Source organism: Ursus arctos, unplaced genomic scaffold, assembly GCF_023065955.2.
Source record: "Ursus arctos isolate Adak ecotype North America unplaced genomic scaffold, UrsArc2.0 scaffold_34, whole genome shotgun sequence".
Taxonomy (NCBI): domain Eukaryota; kingdom Metazoa; phylum Chordata; class Mammalia; order Carnivora; family Ursidae; genus Ursus; species Ursus arctos.
In genome coordinates this window covers 13,638,803-13,661,592 of record NW_026623030.1, presented here as the reverse complement: position 1 = coordinate 13,661,592, position 22,790 = coordinate 13,638,803, and the positions used below count along the sequence as shown (strand labels likewise).

General features: G+C 57.4%; 1 protein-coding gene across 5 annotated transcripts in view; it reads right to left on the bottom strand.

Annotated features, from left to right (window-relative positions):
* The window catches only part of TRPV4 (transient receptor potential cation channel subfamily V member 4), a 34,955-nt gene that overhangs the window by 5,479 nt on the left and 6,686 nt on the right, over nt 1–22,790 (bottom strand). For all 5 annotated transcript variants that reach the window (XM_057306066.1, XM_057306065.1, XM_057306064.1 and 2 more), the window contains 11 exons: nt 15,032–15,448; nt 12,290–12,462; nt 8,125–8,277; nt 7,228–7,368; nt 6,325–6,623; nt 4,458–4,637; nt 3,086–3,244; nt 2,753–2,845; nt 2,242–2,315; nt 1,351–1,516; nt 1,032–1,098 (listed from right to left, as the gene is read on the bottom strand). In XM_057306066.1, the coding sequence (XP_057162049.1) occupies nt 1,032–1,098; nt 1,351–1,516; nt 2,242–2,315; nt 2,753–2,845; nt 3,086–3,244; nt 4,458–4,637; nt 6,325–6,623; nt 7,228–7,368; nt 8,125–8,277; nt 12,290–12,462; nt 15,032–15,417 (1,891 nt within the window). In that variant the 5' untranslated portion in view covers nt 15,418–15,448. The remainder of the gene's footprint in view (nt 1–1,031; nt 1,099–1,350; nt 1,517–2,241; nt 2,316–2,752; nt 2,846–3,085; nt 3,245–4,457; nt 4,638–6,324; nt 6,624–7,227; nt 7,369–8,124; nt 8,278–12,289; nt 12,463–15,031; nt 15,449–22,790) is intronic.

Here is a 22,790-nt window from a genome sequence, read left to right as displayed (position 1 = left end):
ACCCTCTGGGTTAAAATATCACCACCATCAGATCCTGCTTCAGGGCTCGTCCCCAGAACAACCTTCTCAGACGTGAACGCGGCCTGGTGAAGTCTGAGGCAGCTGCTCCCTTTTGGATGCCAGGCATTGGATGGCAGCTCCCCCACCTCTTAGGGACCAGCCCAATGGCTTAGTCAGTGTCCCCATCCCTGGCCCTTCCCTCATGGCATGTGCCACTGAGGTCCCCTGGCATCATGACATCATGGAGAAGGCACACTGGAGACAGCCAGAACTGACCTGAACTGGTAGATTAAGTAGGAAAATTCACCCTTCCCTGTACCCATGTCCCTTCAATGTGACTTTGCGGGTCTTTCCATCAAGAGCCAGGATCTACCTCCCCACCCTTGGATCAAGGCCGGCCTGTCACTTGCGTTGGCCAGCAGAGTGAAGCAGAGACCAGGCAGTGACCTTGAACACCTCCATGTACATTCTCAGAACCCTCGGACCACTGTGTGAACACACCCAAGCCTTCTGGAGCAGGGATGGCCCCGGGGAAGAGAGCGAAGTCACCCCCACTGAGGCCATCCTGGCTGGACCAGCCAGACGGCAGCCACACCACAGCCGACCGCAGACACAGGAGCTCGTGGAGATGGGCCCCACCTGGCCCAGGTCAGCACCACTGCCCAGCTGACCCAAAGATTTGTGAGCAGTAATGAACAGTGGCTGTTTTAAGCCCCTAAGCTTCGGGTGGCTTCTTTTGCAATAATAGCTACTCTGCCAGTTTTACCATGTCCTAGCTTCGGGACTTGGGCAACTTATTCAACTTTTCTAAGCCTTGGTTTTCTTACCTGTAAAGGGGACAATAAAGGCACTGACTGACCTCGCAGACCCGTGGTGGGGGACTACTGAGGCAGGGACGGGACAGGACTCAGCCCAGTGCCTGGCACACAGGGAGAACCTAGCACACGCTGGTTATTGTCCTCCACACAACACGGCTGCCCTTCTGGTCCTTGCGCCACCCCCACCAGGTCACCTGGCTCCCCAGAGCTCACCTGAAGCATAGCCGATCATGAAGAGCAAGTAGACCAGCAGGAAGCGGAAAAGGTCTTTGAAGAGGATCTAAAGACCCCGGTGGGAATATGGAGACAAGCAGGAGACACATGGTTTCTCGTTTTCCTGACTTCTCCATCCCAAGCGTTCCCACCTCCACCCTTGTCCCTTCCCACCTCCTCCGACGTCCAGACCCTCCCTGCGGCCCCCGCGGTGCCCCACATCCTCAGGGCCGAGGGCACCGTCTACACGCATAAGCTGCACACGTCATGTGCGTGGCTCCCTCCAGGGACACAGTCCAGAGGGTTCCACGGGCCATACCTTCTGGATCATGATGCTATAGGTTCCTGTCAGCTTCAGCCCGCGGGTAAAGTAGAGGGCGTTCATCCAGCCCAGGACCAAGGCAAAGACCATGACAGCCAGGTAGGCTTCAATTCCCGCCAAGTAGAGGGCCGCCGAGACAATCACCAGCACGGAGTAGATGAAGCTGCAAGCAGCAGAGACGACGAGAGGCCCCAGAGGGGAGAGGGGACAATGAGGCACCGGAGGGCGAGACGTGCCCCCAAGCCCTCTGGGGCACTAGGACATCCTGATGCCTTCTGGACCCCCCGAAGAGAAACAAAGTGGATTCACTGGGTTCCCCAGCATTCTATTAACCAGAATGCTCCATTAGCTGGCAACCAATGTTGGCGTAATGGCCCGGAGGCCCTACGAGGTCCCCAAGTGATGCCCGTTGGAATTGCTAGAGAAAGTGGTGTTGAGGGGAGATTTTGCGGCTAAGTGAATCTCATTGTTCTCTAAGAAAAAGGGAAAAGATGTAGTGCACATGCAGCAACTCATCCCGTGCCCCAGGCAGACATCATTAATCAAGCACTGCACTCTTTCCCACCAAATACAAACATGCCTCAAGATTCTTCACATGGCACTCCTGGCAGACATTAGCAATCAATCACCAGCATAGGAAGTTACATTATTTCTATATAAGGTGTATAAGGTGATAACTCTGTAGAAACCAGTATCTTGCTTTAACCAGAAGACTCTATTGCTTGACATTGGTCTTGTCCTGACTTTGGGCTACAGCTGTCTGGGCTGGGTGAATCCAGTCCTGACGGAATCACCTCCCCCCCACCCCCGCCCCCAAATCTGGATGATGTCACAACCCCAATCCCACCTTCCTCACCCAGAAGCTGCCAGCCTGGGACCTCTACTCACTAGAGTAGCTGGAAGGAGCCATCAATGAAGAGAGAATTCACTCCTGGGCATTTCTTCATGAACAAGTCTTTGATCTGGCAGAGGGGAAGAGGCAGGTGAGAGGGGTGGAGCTGGCAGGAATGTAGAGGGGAGGGGAGGGGAGGCAGAATGTGGTACAGAGACAAAATAATGGGCTTTTTTTTTTTTTTTTTTTTTAGATTTTATTGATTTATTTGAAAGAGAGAACATGAGGGGGTGGAGGGGGAAGGTCAGAGGGAGAGGCAGACTCCCTGGACATGGGGCTCGATCCCAGGACCCCGAGATCATGACCTGAGCCGAAGGCAGACGCTTAACCGACTGAGCCACCTAGGCGCCCCAAGATGATGGGCTCTTTTCTGTTGGGGAAAGAGGAAAAAGCAGAGAAGGAGGGTATAGGCCCGGAGAAGGAGACAGAAGAAGGGAGTGGAAGGGGGGAAATAAAAGGAGGAGGGAGGACGGGCAGGGTGGGGGCAGTTGGGGGCCAGGCACTCACATTGGTGAAGAAGAACAGGACCCCGGTGAAGAGCGTGATGACCTCGCCGGCCAGCCTCAGGTAGTCCACAGTGGTGCGGTAAGGGTACGGGGGCTGGGGGGCAGATGGCATGCAGGTCCTCACCCAGCCCCTCCAACATCCGGCCCCAGATCCAAATGTTCCCCAACGCCCCCTAACATCTGGATCCTCTGGATCCTCTTCCCTCACTCTCTCCCCCCCCCCAGCAGCGGGGTGGGGGGCACCTCCCCAACCCGTTCCTAAGCTCTCTCCAGTCCCTCCCACAGGGGAGCCCCAGAGGAGGGCCCAGCTGCGCCCCAGCTCCCAGGCACTCACGGTGCCCTCCAGCGGCTGGTAGTAGGCGGTGAGGGTAAAGATGACCATGGCGCACAGATAGGAGACCACATTGATGTAGAAGGACACGGCGCCAAACTTGCGCCACTTGTCCCGCAGCAGCTCATTGATGGGCTCCACGGCCAGCATCTCATGGCGGTTCTGTGGGAGACAGGGCGCGCAGGGGCCACGTGGGATCCAGGCAGGCCACCTCCCAACACGCCTGCCCCCACCCTCTGGCCCGCGAGCACCCTCTCCTCCACCACTCCTCAGCGACACTCAAGGATTCACAGGGAACTGGACGGGGATTCCGAATCAACCCCACACTTCCGGGCTCAGGACTCGAGGCTCTGCCCAATTCCGCCCCAACTTACCTTTCCAGCCTATTCTGGACTCAGAGAACCCAGAGCTGGAAAGCTATTCTCATGGTCCCCAAACTCCAACCTGCGGACGGTAGGTACCAAGCTGCTAGTGGAAAATCACCTAGGGAGCTTGTCAAAATATATAAATCCCTGGGCTTCAACCTCGGAAGTTCTGAGTCAGGAAGCAGGATCGGGAAATTCAGCCCCAGGATGATAGACACTTGACTCACCATAATTCTCTGATTCTCCCTAGGGGGCGGGGGGAGCCATCAATAATTGAGCCCCGCACAATAGTTCTCTACACAGGTCCCCGGACAGACGCTACCAATCAATCAAAGCTTGCACCGGAGATGCTAAACCTCCCACCACCCCTGACCTCAATCCAGTTAGTCACTAATTTCAAAGACGAGGGAAGTGAGCTCCAGCAAGGGGAAGGCATCTGTCCAAGCTCACGGAGCCGGGGAGGGAAGGGAGACCTACATCCAGTCAGCAGCATTTTCTGCCCCATTTGTACACTCTCCTCATAAACATGGATCTGTGCAACAATGTAGCCACAGAGATGCCATTGCAGTGTTAGTCTTGATAGTTAAAGGCAGAAACAAACCCAAATGACCAAGAATAGAGGAATGGTTAATTAGAATGTGGTACATTTACTCGCAGCAATGATATTGCAGAAGAATATTTAATGGTGCAGAACGATGTTCGCGAAATGCTGCTAAGTGAAAAAAGGAGCTTTCAGAACTTCATCTAACGACTACTAATGATAATAGCTGACATATAATGTTTATTCGGTGGCTGACTGTTCTCAGAGGAACTCAGTTGCTCCTCCCAACAACCCTCCGGGACATGAACTATCCTTATCCCCATTTTACAAAAAAGCAAACTGGGACTCAGAGAGGTTGGGTCACTTGTCCTGAGACACACAGCATGTAAGTTACAGAGCCCCTCCCAGCGCCAGGGTCCTTTCCCTGCTCTCAGCCACCCAAGGCTCTGTCCCCTGCCCCAGCACTCACCTCGATCTTGCTGTTATACACCAGGATTTCCAGCACAGAAGCCTCTTCCCCACACGTGTCCAGGGAGGAGAGGTCATACAGTGAGGAATACACCGGCCCATAGGCCCAGTCCTTGAACTTGCGGGACAGGTGTCTCGTATCCTCATCTGTCACCTCCCGGCGGATGATATGCTGAAAAACCTGCATGGGGTGGGGGGGGGGGTGTCAGGGGGTCCTGGGGAGGGACACCAATGCTCAGCCCCTCACATCAGAGGGACCCCAGGGGCCCATCACAGCCCATCTCGTGGCGCCACCCCAGAGAGCAGGATGTAGCAGAGAGGAAATATTTACGGAGCACGCCCTGGTGCCGGACCCTGTGCTCACATCATCTTGTTCTGACTCTTAACCATCTTGGTTTTCAGATGAGCAAACAGAGGTTCAGGGAAAAGAAGGGTGCTCCCTGAGGCCACACAGCAATCAGTTGAAGCCAGACTGAACCAGGCCAGCCTTAAAAATCGGAATCGGCATGAATATCTTTTTTATGTAATTAAAACAACAGTGAATCTCTCTTATTAACATGTTAAATCTAGGAATAACTGTTAGATCCAGTCCTTCCTGACGCCACTATCTGTAGCTCACACACAGGGGATACTGAGGAACAGAGAGTGGGTGGGCATTGCCCAAAGCCACACAGGGTAACGGGGCAAAAAGCCAGAATTTAAACTCGGGCTTTTTCCTTTACCTCAAGACTCTGGCATAAATTGCAATTTTAGAAGTTTTTGCTATGTTTTTAATAGAACAGTAAATGGGGCGCCTGGGTGGCTCAGTCGTTAAGCGGTTGCCTTCGGCTCAGGGCGTGATGCTGGCATTATGGGATCGAGCCTCACATCGGGCTCCTCCACTGGGAGCCTGCTTCTTCCTCTCCCACTCCCCCTGCTTGTGTTCCCTCTCTCTCTGGCTGTCTCTCTCTCTCTGTCAAATAAATAATAAATAAAATCTTAAAAAAAAAAAAAAAAGAACAGTAATAATCCCTGCCCGTTCTTGAGCACGCGCCACCCAGCCCAGGTCTCCATTATAGAGTTTTACATGGATCACCCGATCTAGTTGTCACGTGGTACCACAGGGTGCTATTTCCATCCCCATTTTACAGCTGAGGACACTGAGGCACGGAGGGGTGAGGGGAGACGCCTGCAGTCACCCGCTGGGAAGTGACTGAGCCAGGCTTTGGACCCACGTACTCCTGACTTCAGAGCACTGCAGGCTTGGTTCTCAATCAGGGCAATGGTGCCCCCCAGGGGACAACCTGGAGACTTTCGGGGTTGTCACAGTGGCAGGGAGTGCCATTGGTATCTGGTGATTCGAGGTCAGGAATGCAACTGAACACCCTACATTGCCCCGGACAGACCGCCCCCAGAACCAGCTAGCCCCCAACTTCGCTAGTGCCCAGGCTGGGAAATCCCCCCAAGCCCTGTGCAGTGAGGCCAGACACGGAAAGAACCTGCACAGGGCTGCTCGGCAGGTTAGGGGGCTCAGCTAGGACCCGGATCGTGGATTATAGGGGACTGTACAGGGGTGGAGCCCTGGGACTCAGATTTCTATCCGCGGCTTGTCCTGGCTGGCGGGGGCGGGGCCCGATCAACCGGAGGCATGGGATGAGGACAGAGGCTCTGGGGCGAAGGTGAGTGGCTTGGCTGGATAATAGGGAGCCACAGCAGGTTCTTGGGTCAGGACAATAGGGTTGCCATGATAGGAGGTGGGTGTGCATATTAATAATAATGAATGCCAGCAGTCGCCCCTCCAGTGTGTGTGTGTGTGTGTGTGTGCGTGTGCACGCAGAGGGGCAACAGTGGGGGGGCTGGCTGGCCGTGCCCCCCTCGACTGCACTCACCCCAATCTTGCCCGTCTTGGCTGCCATCATGAGGGGCGAGAGCCCGTCGTTGTTGAGCACGGCCTCCAGGTTGCTGTCGGGGAAGAGGCGGGCGCACTTGAGCAGCAGCAGGTCGTACATCTTGGTGACGAACTTGGTGTTCTCCCGAGTGTTGTCGGCGATGGCCACGAGCGCGTGCAGCACCGTGTTGCCGCGGGAGTCCTGCCGCCGCATGTCGGCCTTCTTGTGCGGGTTCTCCGTCAGGTAGTTGACGATGTGGGGCTGGTTGGTGCAGGCCGCCAGCGACAGGGGCAGCTCGCCTGCAGGCCAGGGGGCGGGCAGGGGGAGGCGAGTGAAGGGGGCGCCCGGGGCGGATGCTCGGGGAAGAGACCCGGGGACGCGGGACACAGTCCCGACAGTCGGTGGCGACGCGTCAGGCAGACGCAGGTGCACGTTTCTGTGGGCGATGTGCCGGAGATGGGGTGTGGCCTGGTGATGTGGAGGCCAGGAGGGGTTCTTTGAGGGACGTTGTCCCTGAACTTCAGATAGCATGTGCCTTTAAGCAGGGGTGAAATTCAGCTGGGACGTGGTGGTGATGGGGGGTGTGGGCTCTGCAATCGGACCCCCGGTCCCAGACTCAGTGGGACGAAAGGACGAGCATGACAAGGTGCCAGGGGCAGGTGCAGAGGCTGACCACCCATCACAGCCCCGGGGGCTCACATGGTCCCGCGGTACAGATGGGGAAGCTGAGGCTCCAGGAGGCCAGGTGATGCTCTGCCCCTCCCAGGCAAGATCCCGGGGACTATGCGGCTGGTGCACAGGACACCGTCTGAGCCCTTGGCCAGTAGGGCTCTAGGTGTCTGGGGAGGGGCCGGGACACCGGACTCCACCACGTCCCCCCAGCCCCCACTGTCCCCTCCTCACCGAAGTAGAAGTAGCCTCCCTCGTCCTTGGGCTGGAAGAAGCGCCCCCGGGCCTGGGCATGGACGTCAGCTCCTTGGGCCACCAGGAGCTCCACATAGTGTTTGCAGCGCCGCTCGATGGCGATGTGCAGGGCGGTCTGACCTGGGGAGGGGGTGAGGGACTGTCACGGGGGGGGGGGGGACAGAGAGTGGACCAGGCTTGAGGGCGGGGTGGGGTGGGGGGGTGCAGAGGGTGGAAGTCGGGTGGGGGCTGCAGCCCCAGGCCTTAGCCGGCTCCTCCCTAGGGCAGCAACAGACCTCCAGACGCTGCCCGATGTGGGCTCTGCCGCATGAAGGCCTGGCGGGCTGCATGGTGTAGGCAGAACGCAGACTCAGAGGAGAGCCCACGTGTCAGATCCCAAGTGTGGGAACCTGTCAGACTCGGGGAGGCTTTAATCCAGGAGCAGACAAAGGCCCTGTGGTCCCACAGCATTTCGGACTAAAGTATAAAATTCACAGACTTTGAATCTTCCTATCCGGGAATCGGAAAGGTCAAGTCTGATTCACGGAATCTCAAGATTTAGACCCGGGGAGCGGGGACTGGTGATACCCTTGCCTCTTAGTGCTGCCAGCCCGTACGACTATTACAATAGAGCCTTAGAGTATCCGGAACCACGGCATCTCAGGTCCCAGATGCCAAGTTCATGGATCATTATCTGTGATGCTCACTACCTCTCAGAGTCTTAGATTCTGAAACTCAGAAGGTCAAGATTAGAAGGGGGAGTCATTCAACGATGGGCTCCTGGATGCCTGCTGGCACCTGGGGTGTAGACGGGAGCTCCTGGGGTGGCACGGGGGTCAGATGAGCGAGTGCCCCACCGCCACCCTGCGTCGCCCCTGCCCCAGCGCGGGGCCCCACCTCGGTAGTAGATGTCCCGGAAGGGTGAGTTGATGAACTCCCGCATGTTGCCCGTGCGCTCGGCGATGTCCAGGAGCACGGGGATGGTGTCGTTGCGGCCATTGCTCAGATTGAGCAGGGCCTTAGGCAGACAGGTCTTCCCCGTGGACGGCTCTGGGGGGACACACATGCAGGATGAGGGGCGGTCAGTCCGTGGTACGGAACTACGGGGCAGCCGGGGACAGGGCACTGGGGCCATGCTGCACCTCCCCCATGAGCTACTCCCTAGCCTGCCCCCATGGTGCTGAGCGGGTCCAATAAACTCAAAGGGGCAGTTCTTCAAAATGTGGGAAGCCACAGCCTACAGAGACTGGGATTTACCAAAGCATCATTTGGAGGGAATTTTGAAAATCAAAACATGGTGGGGAAGCCTGGATTAAACAAAGCCAACCTTATTTATTACAGGACTTGTCAGAGCCTTTAATATGCAACCGTGAAGCTCTAAAAGCCAGACGCGGCAGGCAGCGTTTGCCATCTATTTGAACAGAGGGTCTTCTTCCCATGAAGTGTGTACACCAGTGCCCCCAGAGGGGAGCAGACGGGGTGCAGTGGTCCCCGAAGTGCAGACTGCCCACCATAGGGGGTGTGAAATTACCTTAGGAGGGGCAGGAGAGGGCTTTGGGGGTCCCACAGGTGCGGCAATAATGGCACTGAAGGCCCACCATGAGCATTTGCATCTCCTCGTCAAATCTCTCTCATGCAGCCAGTCTCCGTGTGGTACAAACGGATCCTTAACGCTGCCCACTGACACTCGCTAACGTCCCTGTGCAATTTTCTTTCCTTTGCGTTAATTTTAATGTTTACACGAGTGGATTTATACTTAAAAGAACAAGTCAATGAGGGGCGCTTGGGTGGCTCAGTTGGTTGAGCGTCCGACTCTTGGTTTGGGCTCAGGTCGTGATCTCAGGGTCATGAGGTCGAGCCCCCCCCCACTCTCAGCAGGGAGTCTGCTTGAGATTCTCCCTCTCCCTCTGCCCCTACCCCCTCACCCTCTCTCTCTCTCTCAAATAAATAAATCCATCTTTAAAAAAAAAAAAAAGAATGAATCAATGGAAAGAGAACTCCCCTGTGAATCAGGCACAGGGCAAAGTCCCGCCGGGGGCTCAGGCACGGCAGAGGCAGGAATGGGATTCAGAACGGGAGACGCAGGTGTGAGCTGAGACAGCTGCTCTGGAGTCAGGCACCTTGGGGTTCGAATCCTGGCTTCACTCCCGATTCCTGCGTGACCCTTCCTCTGCCTCAGTTTCCTTTCTAGCTAAATTGAGGCCACAGAGGAAATGGAAGAGCTAACAGATGTTTGTGGATGAGCCCAGCACCAGGCAGGGAAAGTCCTCAGTAAATACTCTGTTGCAGTTAATCATCCCATGGGAGGTGCTTTAGGAATTTCCCCCTAGATGCCAGGAGTCAGTGGGGAGAACAAGAAAGACTGACAGAGACCTGAATTCCAGTTCCGGTGCCCCCAGGACTGAGGTCTCCCTGACAAGCCTCGCCCCCGACAAGCTGCTTCCTGCCGTACCCCAGGCGCCCCGCCCAGAGTCACCCAGGAGCTGTGTCTTGAATTAAAGGAAAAGCGGACTCCAGTTCCTCATCTGCAGAAGTGCGGGGAGGTGTCAGTCCATGTCCTGATTCAGGCAGCTTGTGACTCTCCATGCTCCCTCCCAAAGCCAACTCCCAGCCCGCATATGTCCCCTCCCCAGAGGATGGGGTCCCCCTTCAGCCAAAAAAAAACCCTTGTGTCACCCTTGTCCTCTCTTCTCCCCCACATCCACCCCAGCGTGTCCTATTCAATCCCTCCACCACTCCCCATCTCCACTGCCACCAACCTGGCCCAAGACACCTGCCTGGTTTCCACCAACCTCTCTGGCTTTCCTTCAACCCACATAGCAGCTGGAGTGGTCACTGCAGAGCATGCTATCACAGGGAGTCGCAGGGCCTTTGCACATGCTGTCCCTTTACCCCCTCCCTGGTCCTTCCTCCTTTTGTTAACCGGTTAACTGCAACTCATTCCGAGTCAGCTGAAGTGTCACCTCTTCCAGGAAGCCCTCCCAGATTTTCCTGACTAGCTCAAATCCTCCAACACAGCCTCTTGCTGGCACACGTTACAGTTTTTATTTCTGTGATTGCTTGATGAAGTTGATCTCACCCAGGAAACTGCGAGTAACTTGAGGACAGGGTTGTATCTGCTTCATTCACCATTGTTGCCCCATGCCCAGCACAGCACCTGATGAGCTGGTCACCACAGGTAATTCCAAACCACAGGGGTGGGGCGCGGAACCAGACCTTGAATTTGGGCTTCCACACCCCCAGGCCCAGGCTATAGCAGGGGATGGGGGAAAGGGGGGAGTGCGGGCTGCCAGCCTGGTTCTTGGGATGAAATGCCAAGAGTAGCATCTTCCCAGAAACGGGGAGGGACATGCAGTTCCAGAACTCGGCCACCAGGTGGCGAAGTGGCTCTGCCCACGGGAGCTGCTAGGGGGTGAGGGGCCCTAAATGAATGCCAAATTGGAGGGTGTCAAACTTTGAGGGGTGGTGGTCACAGACTCCCCTGAGGATCAGATGAGCTCATGAGCCTCTGGCTAGAACAACACGCAGAGGTGGATCCAGGTTTTTCGGGGGCCTCAGACTTACACGATTTCGGCATACTGCTATGAAATCAAACATGCAATTACGAATTCAAAATCAGTTGCAGGGCCTTCGAAGGGGCCAGAGCAAGAGAGCAGCCCTACAGCTTCTTTAGCCTTACGGGCCTCATGGTTAACCCCCCAATAACATGCAATATATTCTCTGCAGTTTTGGGGACCACCCCCCGGCCTGCTGCCTCTGCTCGCCTGGGGGCTCCTGGCCTAGGTGAAAAGCCCCCTGACTCAGTCGCAAACCCGGGAGAAGCTGGAGGCTTGGAAGCCCAGCCCAGAGCTGTACTGTCTCGCTGAAGACGCCGGGGAGGGGATCGCTCTACCCCACGCTTGTCTCCCTGTGCCGACTCCACTTGGGGGTCAGGAGGGGCGTCTGGCCAGGGCTTGAATGTGGGTCATCTGCGAATGAGATGATTCCCGTAGTCACTGAGACCCTCCGAGGGCAGGGAGGGGCCCCGAGGTGCCAGAGCTCTAAGCTCATGCCACCAACAAGCCACACTGTCCGGCCAGCCGCGCACCATGAAGGAATATTTTTGATAAATCCAGGAGTTCTCTTCTGACAGATACTGCACTGTATCGTGTGGGTGTTCAAAGGATCTGGTTGGTAAAGGCACACGTGAAAAATATACCGCTGGCTAGGTCCGCCTGCTTTGGCACTAAATTTAGCTGAAATACTTGAAGTCTCAAAAAGATCTGCCCCCACCCCACCCCAACCTCCCAGAAGCTTCGGCAGCCCTGAGCGTTCAACTGCCACCGGCCTTCTCGAGACAGGCTCTCCTCTGTAACAGGTGCCACTGTTCTTAACATTTTACGCTACTTTGTGGGGTCGTTTGGCCAGTTCATTATGGCTCCTAAACCCGGTACCTGGCACATAGCAGGTGATGGACTCGGGTCAAGGGGCTCACAGGCCAACTTTGCCAATTTGCAGGGAAGGCTTGGGGCAGTGGAGGGAGCTGATGCCTTGAGGTGCAGGTTGGAGCCCAGACAAGGCTGCGGGGTGAGCTCTCTGGGCTGGGCTGGGAGAAGTCTGGGGTGGTGGTGACTTGGGCTTCAGCCTAGGGAGGGGAGCCTGAGAGCTGGGTGGGGGTGGGGCAGAGCCCGGGAGCAGAAGCAGCAATGCTCTACCAGGACGATTCTATTATTATGCCTTAGTTGACAGATGGGGAAATTGGGGCTCAGGGAGGCCATACGTCCCTTAAGTGGTGGAGGCGGGATTTGAACCCAGGTGACTGGAGTCACCTACAATACTGACCTTTCCAAAAATAAAGGCTAAAAGAATGAATGAATGAATGAATGAATGAATGAATGAATGATGGTAGCAAAAGCCCAGAGGGGCTAAGTAATATGGCAAAGGACACACAGAACCAGACTCCCTATCCAGTGCTCTTCACGGCCAATGCAGCCCACCGACCCAGGAGAAGCTGCTGAGAGGAGAGGGGCCCACAATGCCAGGCCTCCCTCCCCCGCCCACTAGCCCCAGCTAGGTGGCTCACCCCGGAACTCCTCGTCCGTCAGGCGCTTCTTGTGGGTCAGCAAGAAGGGAAGCAGCCCATCCAGGTCGGTAGTAGAGCCCCGGGACACGATGTCAAAGAGGATAGGCCGGTTGAAGACTTTAAGGATGGGGGGTGGCTGGGGCGCAGGAGCTTTGGGACTCTGCGGCTGCTTCCTGGAGGGGGGAAGGCAGGGTGATGGGAGGGCTCTTCCCCCTCCCACCCCACCAATCTCTGGCCTGAGGGGCCCAGGGTTTGGGGCAGGGAGGTGGAGGGAGCTGAAGCCCTAAGGTGGGACCAGACTGAGAGGGGAGGGATAGCTGGAGAAACAAAGGAATGTTTTATCCCAACAAACTCTACCTAGTATTTACTGTATGTTCAGTAGAAACAGACAGACAGAAAGAAACATATAAGCCTGCCTATCCATCCACACACCCACCCACCCATCTCCCACCATCCATCCACCCACCCATCCATCCACCCACCCACTCACATGTCCATCTGTCCATCCATCCACCCATCCATCCATCCATCTACCCACTCACGTCCATCTGTCCATCCATCCATCCATCCGTCCGTCCATCCATCCATCTGTCCGTCCATCCATCCATCCATCCTTCCACCCACTTACCCAGCCACACACCCACCACCCACCCACCCACCCATCCATCCACTCTTCCATTTGTCAGTTACCGAGTACTTACTAAGCCAGAGACCGAAAGAGACAATGACAGTGAAAAAAGAAAGGAGGAACGCTGGACTAAAGGATAAAGCAACTCATTCATTTACTCGGCCATTCACTCATTGACTTATTCACTCAACAAACATTTAACACCATGCACACAGGTGCTGGGTTCAAGGCCCCGCACACAGTGGACAGAGCACACGTTAGCTGACATGGCGGCTGTTATTTAGTGACCACTGTGTGTCCCAGAGCCTGCCAGGGAGGCGGGGGGAGGGGGAGAAACGCTGAGCTACAGAGGCAGGTGGAGAAAGAACATGACCCACAGGGGCTGGGACCGGGGAAGCGGAGAGACTCAGTAAGAAAGAAAACGGATATTCCCTTGGTCATTGCACAAACACTACTTGGGCACCTACTGTGTGCTAGGTTTTAAGAGACAAACAGCCAGAAGCAGCGCTAGCCCGGGGGCCCCAGGAAGGGCAAGAATCCTCTCTGTTACCTCCCCACCCACCCAGCGCTGGTGCATGTGGAGCTCAGGAAGAACCCGGTAAAACGAACAATCGAACAATCGGAGGGTAGACCAGGGAAAGGCAGACACAGAGACAGGGAGGGAGGAGAGGAGAGAAGAGGGGAGCTGAGGGGGAACAGGACAGAGGCTGGTGGGAGGGAGGAGACACTGAGGTCAGGAGGGACTGCAGGGGCAGAGAGAGCTGCTAGCGGGCCAGGGGATGTGGACAGCTGCTCTCCTTCCTTTCTCAGCCCGGGCCCCACACTCCCCGCTTGGGGCAGGGCCTCCAGCAGTGGGGTGCCAGGGCAGGGGAAGAGGCGCCCTCCTGAGGATGGGGTGCAGACTGCAACCCCCCGGTGAGAGCACCTGGGCAGCCCCCATTTTATCTGCTCCTGAATCGTGAACTTGGGGCCAAAAAATGAAATGAAAAGAACACCCTCATGCCCACATCTCATTAGGTGGTGTTCAGGGTCTCTGAAGACCTCAGCCACTCAGTGGCCACACCCCCAGTGCCTGCACAGCCCCTCCTGTGGGCTATTAGCCCTGACTGTCTGGGGTAGGGGTGTGGTGAGGGCTTGAAGGAGGGGTTCCGAGGGAGGGGAAAGAGAGACATAGAACCCACCAGCTTCCAGCAGGACCTGGAAGGGATGGGGACGCAGGACGCTTTGCTGTCCTCTGAGCAGACTGACCAGCGGCGGGCAGATGACCACAAGGTCTCGTTCCTTGGGCACGCCCAGCCCCTCCAGCCTCGGGCCCCGGTATGTGCACATCCCTCCCCTGGAACACCTTCCTCACCCCTTGTGGCCACTCCTTCTCATCCCTTAGCGTCGGGCTGAAATGCTGGCTCCTCCAAGAAGCCCTCCTGGACTACCTTTCCTGTATCAGCTCCTCTCTCCCCCTCAGCACCTCCCCCAACTCAAACTGTATGTTCCCAGGACTATTTACTTGCTTGTTACCTGGCTCACCCTCCAAAATGAAGGTGCCAGTGAAGGCTACTCAGGGTCTAAACTCGGTTGGAGCGGGATCTGGTGTGGCTCACCCCTAGAGCCACAGGGCCAACCGGACCGCCTGGCACGCGGGGGGTGCTCGAGCAACACGCACTACATGAATCTGGGACTCAGCGAATGAAGAAAGGAGGCAGCTCCCGACCAAGCAAGCGCTTCATCCAAGGGCGTGAACGAGTCTGGGATTGGCGAGGATGAGGCAACCGGCCATCTCCCGACTTCAGGACGGCCCTCCAGATACACACAGCGGCCGAGACGGGTTCCTAGGGGTTTCCGTGGGCGGATGGCCGGAGCCAGTGAAGACAGAGGGGTAGAGAGATGTGTGAACGCGTGGATGATGGACGGATGGACTGGACAAGTGGATGAGCAGGTGGAAAGACGGGGAGCTGGATGAATGAATGGGTGGATGGTGGATGGATGGACAGATGGGTGAACAGACAAGTATACAGACAAGTGCACAGGTGGGTGAACAGGTAGGCGGACGGACGGACAGAGGGGTGGATGGATTCGACCCAGAAGAAACCACTGGCCGAGCGGCCAGCAATACTCACTCGATGACCTTCTTCCTCCACCGCTTATTGTCACTGGGGTGGTGACGATAGGTGCCATAGTCAAAGAGCGAGTCCATGGGCGCCTTCTTGGGTCCGGGCACCACCGAGGACTCATACAGGGTGGACTCCAGGAGGTCGATGGGGTTGGGCACCCCCTTGCGGAAGGCGCCCTGGAACTTCATGCGCAGGTTTGGTCGCCCGTCACCCGGGCCGGCGGGGCGGCCGGGGTCAGCTGGGGAGGGGGAGGGGGAGCCATCCTCCCCCTCAAACAGGTTGGCCAGTGAAGAGAGGGGGAAGGCCTCGCCGCCGGGGGTGCCGCTCTCATCCCCGGGGCTCTCGGCCACCTCCCCAGGCCCTGCGTGGGGGCCTTCGCTGGGATCCGCCATGCCGACCCGGGACCCGTCTGCACTGCTCGGCCTGCAAGGGAACGGGAGGGGAGTCAGGCGGAGCCCGGCCAGCGGTGGGGGCTCCAGGAAGCCCCCTCCCACGTGGGCAAACAGCACGGCTGCCCGCTGCTTCAAAGCCACCGTTGTAATGACAGGGGTGCGGGGTGACCACTCCCAGATATGGTTGGCCGCCGGCCCCGGGGCGAGAGCTACAACAGGAGCCTCTTTTAGGGACCTGGAAACGCAAACGTGCCTCAGGTCCAACCACCCTGGGCATTAGCTGGAGGAGGAAGGGCCTCAGAGTCACCCCTGGGACCCCAAACCCGGAGCCTGGGGCTTACTCCTGCCCAACCCGGCCAGCTTCAGGGCCCCACAGAGCAGGGTCCAAATCCAGGCTCCACACTCAGCAACCGTGTGGCATCGGGCAAGATGATTTCACAGCCTCGGTTTTCTCACCTGCAAAATGGGGGCGTCCAAGCAGAGAGCATGCATTCCCATGGTGAGCGCAGTGCAGCTCAGTGACTGCAACATAACCATTAAACGCATGCTCCGGGCCCAGCAGGTGCTCAGAACACACTGGGGCGAAGCCACTGCGTGAGCCAGCGTTCCTCCAACCCCCCTAGCGCCATCCTTATGACTCTCTTTTTGCAGAACAGGAAACTGAGCTCCCAAAACTACAGCTGACTTGCCACAGTGCAAAACCTCAGCTCCCCAGGGCCAAGTGCTGGTCCCTTCCCTCCCCTGTTGGGCTGGCTAACTCCACCTGTGTTCCCAGCTCAATTGTCCTTTCTGGGAAGCCCTCCCTGACCATCTGTCCATGGGACTAGTTCATCCCCAGACCTTGAGCACCAGGAGGCAGGGAATGCCTCTGTCTCGTTTACTCCCACATCCCCAACACCTAAAAGGGTGCCACATGGACAGAACGATGATTTATTCCCATTTCTTAGATGGAGAGACTGGAGCTTTAAGAGGGCCAGTCACACAGCTTCTAAGGAGAAGAGCTGGACTTGCACCCAGGTCTCTGTAGCTCTGGGCCCAACGGTTAACCAGGAGCAAGGATGGGGAGGAGCAAGTCTCCGCTGGCGGGCTTGCAGGCCGCTGCCCTCTGCGGCACGCTGCTGGGCGGGCGGGGCTGGGCACCCAGGGCGAGTTTCCTGGAACTTTCGCCATCCCACCCGGACTGCAGGGAGATGTCTGAAACGCTCTCTTTTCTATGTCTTCCTCTCCCTGCCCAACACACGAGCAGAGGAGCAAATAAACACTGGTCCCCGCCTTGTTTGTTTTGCAACTGCCAGGAGGGAAGGCTGAGGCCGGGGAGGTGGGGGCACTGCCAGAGGCCTCTCCTGGCAGGTACAGGGGGGTGTACAGAGGGTCAGGGCTCCTGCCAGGGACTGGCCCTTCTCTGGGCACCAGTGGGGAGGGATAGCCTGGACTCTGGAGTTATTCAGCTCGGGTTCTAGGCTCAGCTGCTACTGACGTGCAGCCTGACCTTGGGAAAGTCACTTTAGCTCCTGAGCCTCAGTTTCCTCCCCTTTAAAATGGGTGCAGGGGAGCCTGGGTGGCTGTCGGTGAAGCTTCCGACTCTTGGTTTTGGCTCAGGATATGATCTCAGGGTCATGAGATCAAGCCCTGTGTTGGGCTCTGTGCTCAGAGGGCAGTCTGCTTATCCCTCTCCTTTCCCCCTCTGCCTCCCCCCTTGCTCTCTGTCTCTTTCTAAAAATGAATAAATAAAATCTTCAAATAAAATAAAATGGATGCAAAGGCAGCAGCTTTTCATAGCTTTGCAGGAAGAATTCAATGAGGTCAGGCATTTCCAGTGCCAACCCTGAGAATAAATTGGGGGCTGTCAATGATTCCAATCAAAGGAGGAAGGGCTAGGAGCACAGGTTCTGAAATCAGACATACATATTTGGTTCCTGTCTTGGCCCTGGACACCAGCAGCTGTGTGATCTTGGACAAATCACTTCCTGTCTCTGGGCCTCAGTTTCCCCCCTTGTAAAACCAGGGTGACCACACCTCCTCCTAGAGATCTTGGGAGACGTCAGATGGCTTTGTTCTGCAAGAATGGGGAGCACGTTGAGGCAGGGACCAGTATCCACTGGGGTGCAGGCATCGAGGGGGAAGATGACACTTCCCGGGGCCCGGCCCTGGCTACCTCACTGGGGACCTAGGGGGGAGGGGAGGGGAGGCATTGGGGCACGTGCCTCTGCTGTCAACACCCTCCCAATTACCACACACCTTTCCCCACTGGGGCAGAGCCAGCGGGGAAAACTCCCGCTTCAGGGAGCTCCCAACCCCCCAGCATGCCTGCACCCCCTCTCCTAAGGAACCCCAACCCAGACAGCAGCCACGGTTTCTGAGGGCTCCATGATAACGGGTCTAAAGTCAGCCAAACCCAGGTTCAAATCTCCTCTCAGCCACTCACTCCTTGCTTGTAGCCTTAGGCAAGGCACAAGTGATCATTATTAGCGTTTAATTATGATGAAATAATAATTAGGACAATGCACAGGAGAGTCCCCACCACCAGCGCAAAACGTCAACAGTGCTGAGGTCAAGAAACCCTGCCCTGGAGGGAGGTACGGCTCTCATTCCCATTTTACAGACGAGGATCCCGAGGGTCAGAGAGGCTAAGTGACTGGCCCAAGGCCACACAGCAGGCTAGCGACAGAGCCAGGATCCAAATCCCAGCAGTTGGTGGCCAAGCCTGGGCCTCCCTAACCCCTTGGTGGACTAGGCCCGGCCTGGCTGCCAGGTACCACGTCGACTGTTTACGGTGTCTCGTTCAAGCTGCACAAACACTGGGAGCGAAGGATTATCACCACCAGCCCATGCTAATCTCTCTGAGCCTCCGTTTCCCTACCTGTCAAACGAGGGTCGTGGTGACAGCGTCCGTCCCGTAGGGCTGCCAGGACATAAGGCAGATCACGGGTCTCTTGGGCACCTAATTAAGCGCTGACGAATGCTTCCATCGTCATCATCACCGTTGTGCTACAGGAGGTTCACCCGCCCTCCTCACCCCCCACCCCACGCACCGGCGCAGTGCAGAACCGCAGCCTGGCCCCCCCAGCCCCCGAGAGCCTGGCCCACCAAGCTGGGCCCCCGCTCCCATTTTACAGCCAAGGGAACTGAGGCTCCCAGAGGCCACCCAGGGAGCGAATGGCCCTGAAGAAGGGCTCTGGATCTTAAGCCTGCGCTCCTTCCACCCCGCCCAAGCAGGCGTACACGGTAGAGAGCACACACACGCACACGTGTGCGCGCACACACGCACACACGGGAGGCCTGCTCTGCCGCTCTGTGGCAATTCTAACCCCCAAACGCTACCCTGTTCTCTGTGGTCGGGGAAAGAGTTCCCTCCCTGTTCTAATTTGCCTTGTAGGCTGCTATTACACGTTCCAAACCCATGCCAGGCTTGGGGCCGAAGGGGGGTGCGGGCAGGGAGAGAAGCTGAGAGTCCTCGTGGGCGTCCTCTGCACGGGAACGTCGTGCCTGCTTATCCGTGTCTCTCCCCGTGCAGTGTGCACACGCGTGTGCCCGCGGTGAGCCCCCAGGGGCTCGCCCCTCCCCGGAAGGCCTTAGCAGCGGGCAGCACCCGCTGGCACTGGGGGCCCAACCAAGGACGCGTATGCCCGAGTGGGAACGTCCCCACGCGCCGGGTGTCACTGAAAGCAGCAGATTTCACATGTTGTTTTAAGCATCGAGCACAGCTTGTGAGTATAAAAACCAGACTGCAGTCCACGCTGGACAGGACGAACGGGGGGCGGGCTGAATCTCAGGGCCCAAGGAGCAGGATTTGAAACCACTCATCAATGCATTTACTCCCCAAATGTCTACTGAGCACCTACAGTGTGCCAGGTACAGGGGACACAGAGAGAAATCCCTGCCCGCCTGGGGCGGATCTTCCAGCGGGGAACAGAGTACACGGCTGGACAAACCAAGAAGCAGTCATGTCCAGTGGTGTTGAGAGCGGTATAGACATGAGGGGCGCAGGAGTGACTGAGTTACGGGGTGCGGAGGTCCTGAGCGGGGTGAGGAGACACAGCACTGAGCCAGGGCCCCCAGGCCTCCCCCTCTGCCCAGACAGAGGCTCCGGGCTTTCCAGGAATACAGCCGAAGCCACGCATTCTGCTCTTGTGCACCCGGGGACTCAGTCGGACAGCCGAACCCACTCTCTCCCCTGGAGGGAGCGAGTGGGGCACGGAAAGAGCGTGCACTTTGATCAGGCAGACCGGGGGTCTGCTCCCGGACCCATCGCTCTCGAGCGTGTAGCTCGGGCAAGTGACTTAGCCTCTCGGCGCCTTGCTTTCCTCCCCTGTCCATGGGGATCTTAACTGGGTCGTTGTGCGCATTATACAAGTTGAGTCAAGCCCCTGGCACAGAGTAAGCCCTCAATAAACAGTGAACTCCAAGCCTAAGTAAACGGCAGGTCCCTTCTCTCAGAGAGTCTCAGGTCCAGCGGGGGTGCAGGCCTCCTGCGCCGTCCGCCTGCCCCTCCTCGTGCGGAGGGTGGAGGAAGGGGCCCATCCTCACCATCGCCCGTGGCTTTGCCTGATCTCATGGAAACCCTGGCACGTATTTGTCAAATCCCATCCTCCTGATTCCATGACCCAGGAAAGCTGCTTAAACCCGGTGGCAAGTTTGGGCGTGCAGAACTGCTCCACCCCGGGGGGAGGAATTCCAGGAGCTAGTTCCTCCCTGTTGCCTCCCTCCTGGGATCGATTCACTCCAACGGACACGTGTTGAGTGCCACCTGTTTGCAGGGCACCCAGGGAAGCATAAAAGAGTGGAACCTCACAAAAGAGTCTGGGGTCAGGGTGGGGGGAGGAACATGGATTTTCTCCCTCCAGACCTTTGCCAGGGCTGTCCCCACTTCCTCCCCCTGGCTGGGTCCCCTTGTTCCGGTCCCCTCTTCACAGGCACCTCCCGTGAAAAGCCTCCCTGAGCTCCAGTCTAAACCAGCTCCCTTGTTCATTCTTAGAGCAACACGTGCCTCCCTTCATAGCCCTTGCCGTGAGTAAACTTGAACACTGACTTGTGTTACTCCTTTAGACACCTTCTTTCTTCTCTGCAGTTTTAGTTCCATGAGGGAGGGACTACTTTGTGTCTGTTGTCTCCCCTGCTCCCAGCACCATGCTGGGGCAGAATGGGGCATCCGTAAATACTTGTTTTCTTGAACTGTAAGGCAGGGGCCCTCTGAAGTCCCTGGAGGGTGCAGGCATGGGGAAGCATTATTCCCCCAACGGGGACAGGGATGGGCTGCAAGGAGGAGGGGGCCTGGACTGGGGCCTGACAGCTGGACTGGGGGCAGCAAGGTCCAAGGAGAAAGTGCAGGGGGCGCTGGGGAAGAGCGTGGGCTGAGGCACTGTGACAAAGAAGGTGGAGGAAGAAAAGAAGGGCGAGTAAGGGGAGGAGGGATGCGTAGGTGGGTGGGAAGCATGCAGACCTGGAGGGAGGTGTGGGGCTCCCAGACGGACCCAGGGCACTTCCTCCTCCCACCATCCTGGGGCTCCGTGCCCAATCTGTGGGGCTCTGGCTTCCTGTGGTCTCCTGGAATAAACAAGACTTTGAGCACCTGTCATTCCAGGTCAGTCTTGGAAGGGCGGTGTGGGCGGGGAAGGGGTTAGGAAAACAGGGATGCCGCAGAGACAACACCAGCTCTGTCCAACCCCCCCCCCCACCTTCCCAGTAAGGAAACTGAGGCTCAGAGAGGCAGAGTCACTCTGACAGTGTTGCCCAGCTCCGGAGAGGGGGAAGCAGGACTCACACCCACGTGGTCCCCAGAACCTGTGCCTTCAATGGACACTTCACAAGGACTGGGGACTCCAGAAGGGAGGGGTGGAAGCAGGGGGCTGAGGAAGGGATGCCGGGTGGCTGGCGAGGACCACAGGCCCCCGAGGCAGATGGCCGGTTCACCAGTTGTGTAGGCCTGGGCAAGTCACCTGGCCTTCCTGGGCCTCGGTTTCCTCATCTGTATGTGGTGATGGTCAGAACACCTACCCCGGGGGACTGTTGTGGGCTTAAATGAGATAAATGTCTCAAATACTGAGCCCAGGACCTCGGGCAGAATGCATGCTCCGTAAAGATTGGCTGTTGTTAGCATCGTCAGTATCGCTGTATTATTATTATTATTATTATCATTAATTATTAGCAGAGGGTAGATGAACAGACAGAGGACCAAGGAAGGTATGCCTGCCCGGGAGGGTGGAGTGGCCGGGCCCAGAGCCTGGGATTCACAGGCACCTCGGAGCGGCCGCTGCTGGGAGCCACGGGCTGGGAGCTCAGTCCCTTGGCCAGGCGAAGCCTGCTGCCTGCCAGGCTGCTCGAGGCTCCCTGGGCCCCGGCGGGCGGTGGCAGCGGGGGGCATCACGCCATGCCAGGCACCTTCCCAGCCAGCCTGTGTTTACCCAGCAGGTCTCGGCCCAGCCCGCTTCCTGTTTGCTGCACAGGGGCCGCCTGTCCGGGGCAGACAGAGCCCCAGTGTCCTGTCAGTCCCCCCTCCCCCCATCCAGGAGAGTGCCCCTCTCAAACTCACACCACCCAGGCGGGGCAAGGCCGGGTGACTCACCAGGCCCCACAGAGGGCAAGGCTGGTGTGGCCACTGCCATCACTCACTAGGTCATCCCGCAGGTCCTTGGCTGGAGGGGTTCTGCCCATGCGCACAAATACCCCTGTGAGCTTTCTTGGGCGGCCATTCACTTCCAAGGGTCCCGAGCCCCGGAAAGGGGCCACCAGGACGTAGTGCGGCTCAGTGCTTTTACGAGCATGTGCCGTGTGACACAGAAGGCCACGCACTGCAGGATTCCATTCACAAGAAATGTCCAGAATAGGCAAACACGCAGAGACAGAGAGCTGATTAGTGGTCACCAGGAGCTGGAAGGGAGCACGGGCATGGTGACTGCTAATGGTCCGGGGTTCCTTTTTGGGGTGATGAAAAGGCACTGGGACCAGAGAGCGGGAATGTCTGTCCAACTCTGAATACACTAAAAAACAACCCACTGAACCGCACGCTTTGAAAGGGTGAGTTGTGTGGTACGTCAACTACCTCTCAATACCCCTTCCTGGCGTGGTGACCTTGGGCAAGTGGCTTCCCCGCCCTGAGCCTCAGTTTCCTTGGCACAACATGGGAACGTTCTGAGGATTAAACAGGTATAAAGGGTCCGGCACAGGGTCTGACCCAGAGCAGAGGCCCTCCCTGTCCCAGAAGGCTCAGGCTCCTTCCATGTCCTCACCCCCTCCCATCAGAGCACAGCCACAGGATTCCACCCAACGCGCCAGCCCAGGAGATGGGAGCCCTCGAAACCTCAGGACCCCCTTCTCCCTGGCCCAGCCCCTCTCCTGGAGGACAGTCAAGCCACAGAGACTCACAGAGAGGATTT